The 11,692-nt window shown below is 50.2% G+C and overlaps 3 protein-coding genes across 3 annotated transcripts; 2 read left to right on the top strand and 1 right to left on the bottom strand.

The window, feature by feature from the left end:
• Window positions 1-399: 399 nt before the first annotated feature.
• TRUGW13939_07004 (uncharacterized protein) lies at window positions 400-1,195 on the top strand (the record flags this gene model as incomplete). The annotated part of the gene is made up of 4 exons (XM_035490146.1): window positions 400-556; window positions 674-742; window positions 850-965; window positions 1,022-1,195. The coding sequence occupies 4 exons, from the start codon at window positions 400-402 to the stop codon at window positions 1,193-1,195; spliced, it is 516 nt and encodes a 171-aa protein (XP_035346039.1).
• A 667-nt stretch (window positions 1,196-1,862) lies between these two features.
• TRUGW13939_07003 (uncharacterized protein) lies at window positions 1,863-5,850 on the top strand (the record flags this gene model as incomplete). Its single annotated transcript, XM_035490145.1, has 3 exons — window positions 1,863-1,925; window positions 1,999-3,924; window positions 3,976-5,850. The coding sequence occupies 3 exons, from the start codon at window positions 1,863-1,865 to the stop codon at window positions 5,848-5,850; spliced, it is 3,864 nt and encodes a 1,287-aa protein (XP_035346038.1).
• A 612-nt stretch (window positions 5,851-6,462) lies between these two features.
• Window positions 6,463-7,522, bottom strand: TRUGW13939_07002 (uncharacterized protein; the record flags this gene model as incomplete). Its single annotated transcript, XM_035490144.1, has 2 exons — window positions 6,463-6,957; window positions 7,016-7,522. The coding sequence occupies 2 exons, from the start codon at window positions 7,520-7,522 to the stop codon at window positions 6,463-6,465; spliced, it is 1,002 nt and encodes a 333-aa protein (XP_035346037.1).
• Window positions 7,523-11,692: the final 4,170 nt, after the last annotated feature.

Genomic DNA, 11,692 nt, shown 5'->3' with positions numbered 1-11,692 from the left:
CAAAGAATTCATGCTGGAGACTTGAAGTATTACTGGATGTAAACTTGGCATACCAACCAAACACATCAAACACCGGGTGCAGACCGCCCGCATCGGCCATCGCCAGCTCCTCCGATACAGAAAGAAGAAACGATATTCCCAACCAACCTTGCTGCTGTGCTGTCTGCACCATTGATCCAGCAAAAATTCTACACCACGGGCTTTGGATCAGAATGAGACTGGCACCAGTGTTTCTCCTACAGACGTGACATTTGAAACCTCATCTCTCTCCCTTCCGATCGCCGCTCGCGGTTCCTCCACCACCATCCACCAGACCCCTCTATTTCCAAGTCACGACACACCAACCACTTCTCCCTCGCACGTCGCATACCCGATCGGGTCCAGTAATAGCATACAAATATGGAGAAATTATCTATACAGGACCGAACCGAAAGCCCCCGCCAGGGGCATTCGCAACCGCAGCACCAGCACTCGCACTCGCAAAGTACTGGCGGTCCCCCGCAGCTACCTCCGCAAATGTTCACGACGGCGGCGCAGTTGTTGGATTTGACAGATAGTGAGTTGGAACATTTTTTTCTCTCTCTCTCTTTTCTGCGACCTGCCAAAAGGCACAACTTCAACTGTCGAGTGAATACGTGTGATAAACCCAAGCTAACCACCCCTCCGCGGCCAGAAAAACTCGTTCTCGTCCTCCGCGATGGCCGGAAACTCATTGGCGTTTTGCGCAGCTGGGATCAATTCGGTATGGAGTCCTTGGAGTCATTTTGATATCTTGTTGTTGGCTCGGGTCACTTTACTGCTTTTTTTTTCTCCCTCTCTCTTCTGACACATCGCCCTCGAAACTTGCAGCAAACTTGGTTCTTCAGGATACCGTTGAAAGAATCTATTCCGGGACTTATTATGCGGAGGACCCCGTGGGTTTGTTTCTAGTGCGTGGTGAAAATGTTTTACTGTTGGGAGAGATTGTGAGTTGCGTTCCTTTTTTTCTTCTTTTCTGTTTCCACTGACTTGTATTTTTAAGGATCTCGATACCGAAGACGATGTACCTGATTTCCTGACCAGAGTGACCGTCAAAGAAATCAAGGACATGAAAGAAAAGGACGAAGAACAGCGCAAGAGGAAGGACAAGAAGAGCTATGGCAAACTATCAGGCCTTGGCTTCGAGCCCGAGCATAGCGGGGAGGTGCTGTTTTGAGCTGCAAGAAGGAAAAATTTCTGGCAGTTTCAAATATATCACTATGTGATCGGTGCCTTCCTAGGTTACCGGGCTTTACGGGAGAATCATGGCGATATCGACGTTCAGACCAGACCAGACCAGACCAGACTTGATACTGGCTCGTGCCGAGATGACAATATTTATACTTCGTTTGCCCGGATCATTGCCACCGTTATTCAAGACTTTTCTTTTTAGTTTACAAAATCCACAGGGTGTGGCAGATAGCTCAAGCGACGCAGAATATTGTGAAATGCTTCGTTTGGGGATGGGGAAGGGCTTATTTTATTATTATTTTTGCTGGAAGAGCGAATGAGCGAGCTTCCACGTTTATGCTTGTTTATGAAATATCCTAGTCAATATTTGAATAATGCGGTGCGTCGAATTATATTTTTTTTTAAGAATAAAATAAAGCCAAGTGGAGACGTAATGCTATCGATACGGGCGCCAAGCCTTGTGTATCACTATCGGCGGTGAAAATTATTATCGCTAAGAAATTATTTACTATCGCTCTGTCGCCCCTCCGCCTCAGTCTTGATCGTTAAGTAGCTATCCTCGCTGCAAGAAGAAGACCCTTGCATTTGCTTCAGCTGCCTCGGCGGCCTTTGCATTGGGCATACCTCCTTTTCCCCCTGGTTTTCTTCTCACCATGGCGACTCTGGCGGAGAAGTTTGAGAAAATCAAATCGCCAAAGCTGCAGAACCAGCACCATGTGAGTGTTTTCTCGTCTTTTGCATCTTTGACTACGCAAAACCGTACAATGACTAACAAATATCGATTGCTAGACCGCAGTCGTGTTAAACGCCGTCGAAGACACGCTGCGCGACCAAAAGGCCGACTTTTCAGCCACCGCATATTTTGCAGCGTTGCTGGCGCTGCTCAGCCAGGCGCTCACCACCACGCATGGCATCGTGAACAAGGACCTGGCCACCTCGGTGGTCTACCTGCTGGACATAACTGCAGAGTACGTGCCCGCACCGCTACTACGCTCGAAATTCGCCCAGATCCTGTCGAACCTCGTGCCCGCCCTCACCCTGGCCGACGTCGAAGCCCCGTTGCTGCGGCCCTCGATCGGCGTCCTCGAGACGCTCCTGGTCGCGCAGGATGCCAATTCATGGACGCTCCCACACACGCAAATCGGCCCCCGCCGCGCGACAGCTGGTCTGTTGACCCTGGCCGTCGACCACCGGCCCAAGGTGCGCAAGAGGGCGCAAGATGCCCTGGTCAAGGTGCTCAAGAACCCCCCGCCGAGCCCCTCGCTCGACCACCCGGCTGCAGACATGTGTGCCGAGACAGCCCTGCAGACCCTGCATGACAGCGTGGCAGTTGCTGGCAAGATCAAGAAGACTAAACACCAGCAGCACAAACAGCAGGACAGCCACCAGGAACCGGCCATCATCCATTCTCTGCATCTGGTCAAGACCGTGGCCACGGCGTCCGGCGGCTGGCCCAGCAAGAAGATCGAGCCGCTGTGTGAATTGCTCTTGAACGTGTCGCGGTCTAGCAATGAGTTCATCACGATGGGCGCCTTTGAGGTGTTTGAAGTGATCTTCGAGGGAATGGCGGACGAGATCTCCTCGTCAAAGCTGCCCCGGCTTTTGGAAGCTATCCAGGAACTGCGACCCGCGCAAAACGATGCCCAGCTACTGCCCCCGTGGATTGCAGTCCTGTCTCGAGGCTACGACGTGTCGTCTCAGATCGAACCAGAGGAGACGTTTGAAAAACTGCCCGGTCTGTTTGAAATGATCGCCACGTTCCTCGCCTCGCCGTCGCATAACATTCGCGTTTCGGCCTCGGAGTGCCTCGTGTCCTTTCTCGCAAACTGCATCCCGAACAATGTGATCCTTGAACCGTCTGTCTACGACGAAAAGACCCTGGAGAAGCTCGCCAAGTTTGCGTCGGACCTCCTGTCGGTGAAATACCAGGCTGCCTGGATGGAGGTGTTCAACGTGTGTTCAGCCATGTTTGAAGCCTTTAAATGGCGATCGTCCCCATATCTCGACAACATCGTCAAGACCGTTGGCGAGCTGCGCGGAAACGACTCGTTTAGCGGTAAAAAGGAGGCCGACGAGGTTCTCGGACGAGCTGCCTATGCCATTGGACCTGCTGAAATCCTCCGTCTTCTCCCTCTCAACATCACCGAGCAAAAGGCCGGTCAGCCCGGGCGTGTCTGGCTGCTGCCCATCTTCCGCGACAACGTGTCAAACACATCGCTTGCCCATTTCCGTTCGGAAATGGTCCCTCTGAGCGAGGCCCTGTACCAGCGTGTCCTAGAGTTTGGCCAGGCAGAGAAGACGGTCGAGGTCAAGATTTTCGAGACGATCATCAACCAAATCTGGTCTATCCTGCCGGGTTACTGCGAGCTCCCCCTGGACTTGGAGTCGGCATTTGACCAGTCCTTTGCTGAGCTCCTCTCCAACGTTTTGTATAAGCAAACCGAGCTCCGGGTGGACGTCTGCCGCGCTCTGCAGAACCTAGTGGAGTCGAACCAGGCGATTGTCGAAGTTGACACTGGCGCTAAGGGCGAGGAGAACCTCGTGCTACAACGGCGCATTTCCAAGGCAGCAGCAGCTAAGAACCTTGCGCATCTCGGTGGTTTCACTAGTAATTTGCTGTCTGTGTTGTTTAACGTGTACAGCCAGACGCTGCCTCACTACCGGGGATACATTTTGCAGTGTATCAATGCCTACTTGAGCATTACACCAGAGAAGGTATGTCCTTATTATTTCTATCTGTGTAAGACCAATCTCTAACTATCATAGGAACTGGAGGAATTGTTTACCCGCATCACTACGATGCTCGAGTCCGAGCTGCCATCGGAAGAAGAAGCTGCCAAACAGGGAAGTCTGCCCAAGGGAACAGACAACAAGATGCCACCGACCTCTCACACGCTGATCGACCTGGTCATCGCCATGTCGATCTACCTCCCACGGTCGAGCTTCTCCAACCTGTTTAGGCTCGCCGCTTTGGTCCTCAACCGACACGCATCCGACCCGCAGCTGATCAAAAAGGCCTACAAGCTGATCCCCCGTCTTACATCGACAGAGACCGGACAAGACTCCCTCGCCGAACGAAGCAGCGAGCTGCAAGCCTTGATGCTCTCGACCGCCGACAATACCCCATCCCCAGCTCGACGCGATCGACTTCTCGCCATCCACGAGCTCGTCACGTACCTGCCTACCAACGACCTGCACTTTGTCCCCTCGATTCTGCCCGAAGTCATCCTCGGATGCAAAGAGTCCAACGACAAGGCCCGAACCGCCGCCTTTGACCTGCTCATCCACCTTGCCAAGCGCATTTCCGACGACGAGCGCAACCCTGCGGGCACCATGATTCGCAACTCACTCGTCCCGCATCTCCCAGACAACTCAGCAGATGCCCCTGCCTCCCTCGAGGAATTCTTCACCATGGTCTCGGCCGGTCTGGCGGGCAGTTCGCCGCACATGGTAGCTGCCTGCGTGACCGCGCTTTCGCGGCTCTTTTTCGAATACCGCACAGAACTCTCGACCCAGACGCTATCCGATCTCGTCCAGACCGTCGAACTGTTCTTGACCAGCAACAACCGTGAAATCGTGCGCTCAGTGCTGGGCTTCGCCAAGGTCGCTGTTGTTTGTCTCCCCGAGGACATGCTCCGGCCGCGCCTCAACACGATGGTGCCGAACCTGATGGTGTGGAGTAAAGAGCACAAGGGCCGCATGCGCACAAAGGTCAAGGGCATCCTCGACCGGCTTGTGCGCCGCTTCGGTGCACCGTTGATTGAGAGCCTCGTGGGCGAGGGCGACCGCAAACTGGTCGTCAATATCCGCAAGGAGCGCGAGCGCCAGAAGCGCAAGAAGAAGGAAGGTGCTGCTGATGCCGAGGGTGATGAGGATGATAACGACAACAACAATGCCAACAATACCGGTAGCAGCAAACAATTTAGCAACGAGTTCGACAAGACGGTCTACATGTCATCTGACGACGAGGACGGGTCCGACCTGGACGACGCGAGTGAAATCGATGTCGACGAAGCCGGGCAAACATCAGTCAAGAAACAGGGCAATAAAAAGGGTGGCAAGAAAGGAGGCAGACAAAATGAACAGTATATCCGCGAGTTGTCGCCCGAGTCGAATCCGCTGGATCTCCTGGCCCCAGACGCCCTGGCGTCTATTTCCACCACAAAGCCATCTGTGCGCTTCCTTGATGCTGGCGTGGGCAAGAGGAATAAGAAACGCGGTGCCAAGGTTAATGCGGACGGGAAACTGATTATCGGAGGTGGCGGCGACGACGACGACGAACTCGACGTGAACAAGAACAACAACAACAACCAATCTGACCAAGGAGCAGGCGGTGTCAATGCCTACCTGGCCGCCGTCAGTGGACCCGACGCTGTCCGTCGCGGACAAAAGGGTCGTCTAAAGTTCAACAAGAAAGACTCTGGCGCTGACGGAATGGACATTGATGACGACGACGACAATGAGACCGCCGGATTCGAAAAGAAAGGAGCACAAAATGCTGGACGCCGCGGTCTGGGCATGCCCAAAACACACGGTCCCAGCGGCGGCGGCGGCCGAGGAAGAGGAGGAAAAGGCAGAGTCGAGAAGAGGAGAAGTGGTAGTGGATTTGTCGCAAAGACGAGAGGCCGTGGCCGAAGATAAAAGAAGTACGAAGGAGAGCGAGAAATGAGCATTAACAAAAAATTGAGATTGATTGATTAACAAAAGCAGCAGCAAATATACATTATGGCGAGATTGGGTGTTTGTTTTTTTTATATTCGAAATGTCACGTTTCTTTTTCTTATCAATACCCTTTGCACAGGCTCAGTTTATATTTTTATAGAGAATGAAATGAATTGACTTGACCAGGTAAATTTATACAAACTACATGGCTGAATGTGAATTGTAAAAATTATATGATTGATCAATTGATGATTCACATGTTGAATCCCGGACTAACTAAACTAATGTTGGTATCATAAAACATGTGAGTAGAAACATAAAGCGAAACATAGTAATAATAACTAACACCAACAGCCAAATCCCTGATGCAAATATGTATGTTGTTGTAAGTAGAAGAGAAAATAAAACGCCAACACCGAAAAATGCTATTCCGTAACCGTTCGTTTTTTTTGTTCGACATTTGACCACACCACACAAGCAGAAAAAATACCTCCCTGCGATTAAATGAAGAAACCCATTTGGGTGGAAATCTGTTCGTACAATGTCGTAAAGTATCGAAGAATAAAAAGTTCGAGAGAAAGAGAAAAGAGGTTACTGTCGTCTCCGACTTTTCCGTAACCATGTCTGCCACCAGGCATTCACACCGAGAACGGCCACTCGCCCGTCGTCTTTCTTCTCCGTTCCGTCTGGATTGCCCATAATCATGGCGAAGATCCAGAAAAACGCAGCAGTCCAGACAGCTAAAAGTAAGCCAAGACTGAGGATTGGAGCGAGGGTAAGAACGAGGCTGAGCCATAGCGGGGCGAATTGTTTCGCGGTAGTTTCGGCGGGAGAGTACGGGTCATTAGCACGACCATTGTGGTGGTTATGGTGGTGATATGTCCGACTAGACTGGGCCAGGCGTTCGTGATAGAGAAGAGCAGGGGCGAGAAGCTGGCAGAATTGAGTGGAAAAGGTAGTAGAGCGGAAGAACCGAGTCGGGGGACAGAGGCGTAGAGGAGTAGTGAAAATGACGAGGAACAAGGCGAAGAATGTATATAATGCGGTTGCGAGTGAGAAGAGGGGAATAGGCGCAGAGAGGAGTAGCTATTCATATCAACGTTAGGAAGTGGAGCTAGATACTTGCAATCAAGATCAAACTCACCAAAACCAAGACCGCATTAGGTTCACGACCTGAGACTTGCTCCTTGTCTGAAGTGTAAACGTTTACCGAGTTCCGCGGCTCGTGGGTGCTGCGGGGGTGATGGCCGTCAGAGCTCGACATTCTGGCCGACCAAGGTGACTGGGTCCGCTCCTCCTTGGTACATGAATCGGTCATGACGCTTGTATCTCGAGGCGAGGGCGATAGTTGCGGACGAACATTCGTCGCCGCTTGCTCAGGGTATTGAATGGACGCATCCAGGTTGGCGCGCGGTAACGAATATGAGCCTGTCGACGAGCCCGAGACAGACATGCGTGCTTCGGGGGAGGATATGGCTGGTGACGAAGCAGCAGGAGCGACAACAGGGTAGTAGTAGTTGGCGGGGGAGGAGTAGACATTCGGCGGATGCTTCAACGACGGTGGTTGTGAGTAACAAACGTCAGGCACGACGGCCGTGACAAACTGCTCGTCCCCATTGCTATCGATCGCAGGATCGTCATGTTGTGGCATATTGCGCAGATCGGAGTCGACTCATATAGGTTCTAGTGTGGAATACGAAGACGATAAGAGTCAATGGAGATTCGCAGCTCCCAGTGTCTATATCAGTCTGTTTCTGTCCAATTCGTGCGGGATTGATGGAGTGTTGCTCGTGTTGTTGCTGGCACTGGTGGTTCAAGCAGACGCAGTCAGGTCATGTCGTTCATGGATAGGATCGACCTCTGGAATGCAGGGTGGTTGTTCTTGTGGAGAGTCCCTGGGGGAGGGGCCTTGGTAGTACGTACGACACACACACAGAGATCTGCAGCAGCGAAGGGGGGAAAGGCCTTAGTTATACGCACGGCATGGTGCACGCGGCGGACGACACATCGATCGAGGAGGGAGAGGAGGGAGGAAAGCGACAGACTCCGCCGGGAGCTCCTGCGCTCTGGGCGGAGAACAGAGGACTTCCATTTCTCGGCGGACGTTTTTTGGGACCAGTTTGCAGGCTGGCAGAGGTTGTGCCAAGAGGCCAAGAGGCCCAGAGGGCTGCAGGACTCAATGCCGAGCCCTTGGCGAAGCCATATAGAGGCCTATGACTGGGCCGTTTGGAACAAGAGGCTTGGCCGAGCTTGGCTTGTATTGTATTTTTTGTTGGCATGGCTCCAGGATCTTGGCGTGGCGCAACGCCCTCGATCTGAATCGTGCGATGGCATGTCGATTGCTGCAGGAGCCTAGGGTGGTTGATCGGACGTCCCTAGAGAGAGAAGAGAGCGAGAGGAGGAGAAGAGGATGAGGAAAGAGGGAAGAGAGAAGGAGGAGGAGAAGGCGGAAAAGGCTCTGATACGCGAAAGTTACGAGGCGGCCGGCGCTGATTGGCTGCTGCCGAAACACGCGGCACTCCGCCCCCACCAGGCTTGGCATCGCGGCGTATTGTAATTATGTAATTTATACTCCGCATGCATCCGTTCTCATTATTTTTGTATAGAATAATGAACACCTTGTTTTTCTTCTCATCAAAGTGTATTCGTAGTATTATTGCACATGCATTCCGTCAGATGCAGTATCCGTAGCCCTCTTCTCTCAGATAATGCCAATGTGACCTCTCCATACATGCTGATACCGAGCTCCGCCGCCCAGCCTTGCCAATGTCTCGGCAATCTTGGGCCGCTCGATCCGGTCTCTCCTTCCGTTATCATCACTATTGATTGCTCGCCATGACGGCTTTCACTTGCTATATCTCTCCTCCAGGCCATCAATCATTGTACATACAGAATCCATCCAGAGTACGTACAGAGTACAGGCATCAGTGAACGCCATCACCGCTCCACGACATGTTCCCCAACACCGAGTTTTCGTTTCGCCCATCCTTGCTCCACATTGGTTTGACAGATGCTGTGGAGCCTGCCTGCATAAGAACTTGCCGAGCCAAGACTGGTCTTGGAAGTTGGCGTTGAGTTGAGTGAGGGCCTTTCTCCGCCAAGAGTCCTGTGTGCCGTGTTCTGAAAGTATTTTGTAATGGGATTCTTTCATTCGCTGCGGTGCTCCTGTATCAGGAACCAGATAATCGCCCGGTCTTGGCTGGAATTCTTGTGAGTTATAACTTATCAGATGGCCAATACTAATAGTACTTCGTAGTAGTGGATTTTTCCCTGCGTCGATCTCACGGCCGTCGGGACAAGGCTGTATTATTATCCACCGTGATATGCGTTACCACCGACGTTTCATGATTTGTGTGTGGCTTGGCTAATTCGATTTAACATCGTGCATGATATCTGGTATATGACTTGATACTGTCCGGTCCAATCAGGCCTGATCAATTCCTTATCCCAAGACGGTTAACCATTCGCGAGTCGTGACACATAGATTGCCGCCGGATTTCCTAGTCGAAGCGTCCGAACTCGGACTCTCTTGGCGATGCTGTTTCGGAGTCTGCAGGATTCTGAGTTTTTGTTTCTTCCTCTCGCTGCCAAGATAGGATACGACAGAAAACATATCCAAGTACGTAATTCGTACCGCCTTGGCAGGCATGATGCATCTCTTCTAAGCAGCGGGAGGAAAAATAAAGGTTGATTAACGCATGCGGGGATCTATCGTGCGTTAGTTCGCCCTAGTCAACTAACACCTTGTCATTTTGTTGCAAATTGCGCAAGTACCGCCAAGATGGCCCAGAAGCATAGCTACAGCACGGCCAAGGAATGCCAATGTCCCGTCCGCCGTCTGTTTGATGGTGCGTTGTCCAAATGCTTGTACTTATTACGTACGGGCCAAGGTTGGGGCGCCATGTGATGATGGTTATTAAGTAATGAATATTAAGGTTTCTCCGCGGCGGATTCTTGGCTGCATATAAGTTTTATTGAATTTATACTTGGCATGTTGACTGTGCTCGAGTTTGTTGTGTTGAAGTCAGCATTCTCTGGCACTATCAAACAAGGAAACACATGAATGACGACAATCAACACTAATATGAGCCGAGAGTTTAGCTGTCAAGGGTCCAATTGATTGCAGTATCACACGTTGAGTAACATGTCCTTCAGCTGGTCCATCTTCAATTCAATTGATCGATATCTCGGCATACCTCCAGGTTCAACCCCTGGCTAGCATTCAAAAATAAACCAGGACTATAGTCACATTTCTCATCATGCCTGAACTGCTTGGCTCGACTATAACCGAGTTTGCTATATGAATATGCAGCCAGTCTCATTATTTGGAATCCCCTGAATAGGGCAACAGTAGTTCATCAGTCGATCGACGTACCCACTCATAAGTAATACATGTATTGACCGGGAAACATCCGGACGATCATGTTTGCTAATAATAATACCTTGATTAGCACTACATATATTATTAGTATGTTGGCTTACAATCCGCCCCTGGCGCCGTCTAGCCGAATCTGCGGTCAGCTCCCGAAAAGGATAAAAACGCGAGCGTGCCCTAAGAGCTCGGTCCTAATAGCCCGTCGTACAAGACGTTCCTGACCGTCAACATGTATTCTCAGCTCTCATGTGAGTCCAAAATTACTTGCTCATGATATTCAGTTTTTTGAATGAGTATTTTATCTATCAGATATACTCCTTGCGTACCAATTTCCGTACTAACTCGCCGAATGGGGTATCGTTTTGCTCAGACAGGAAGACAAGATCCTACGCTGCGAGTCGTACAGGACCGACTATCGATCTGTTGGATCTGTTCTGAATAATAGGACCATAAAAACTGTCACCTTAACTGTGTCAATAACGAAAAGAGACGAAGCTACTGTAGTATTGGGTGGCCTTGGTAGGATGCCTTGAGTGGTGTGATAGACCCCATCAAGCTGGCTAGTCGTGCATAGCTCGAAGGTTTAAATCAATGCAATAGAGCATATCATGTCCTAATAGTAAATACTAGTTGACATCAACATCGATTGATATAGACAATCTCTGTTTTCTTCTTAAGTCCCTGGGTGAAAAACCAACCATCGGCTGATGGTATATCAACTTTATCATTAGTATGGATTTACTGAATCTGAGCAGTTTAAAGAGTTACAATTTCATATAAATAACATTCCTTTAAGACTCATTAGCCTCTTTCCAGTTGTTGTTTTACCCCTGGCACTTCCTGGAGGACAATCATGACGCAATTTCAGATTAGGCTGTGGTGTTGCCATAATTACAAAGTAGACGGCGCTCTATTGTTACTGCTCAAAATGCGTGCCTTTAAATAGGAGTGGTATTTTAAGCGCCTTGAATAAAATAGACAATTCAATGTTTCGAGCTACACACCAAAGATAGTATGTTGCACCCCGGCTTGATAGTTCCCAGTGAACACCTACAGTCTTTGTTGGATATGAGAACTGACTTATCTGCTAATGGCTCCCTGCTAGTGGTTAACATGATAAGAATCTCACCCCACCGTCATACCTTTATTTCTAACTTTTAACATGAGGCTAATGTGACTCGATAAGATGACGCCCAGTAGATTTATTGGCATTTATACATACTCTATGCGGCAAACATATATTAAAATAACCTACAGGATTGTCTATCGCTTGGTTAGTAATACTTGTGTCTGGTATATGTTGGCGAAGAGCCCATCTCGGGTTCTAGATCATAGATGTCAGCTTTCCCAAGACGGTCATATCCATGTACTATCAATTGATGTCACCGCCACAATATGGACTTGTTCATTTTTAGGTTTGACATTTAGATTAGCTCTGGATGGATT

The sequence above is a fragment of the Talaromyces rugulosus genome, chromosome IV (genome assembly GCF_013368755.1).
Source record: "Talaromyces rugulosus chromosome IV, complete sequence".
Classification (NCBI taxonomy): Eukaryota; Fungi; Ascomycota; class Eurotiomycetes; order Eurotiales; family Trichocomaceae; genus Talaromyces; species Talaromyces rugulosus.
This window is presented reverse-complemented; position numbering and strand designations above follow the sequence as displayed.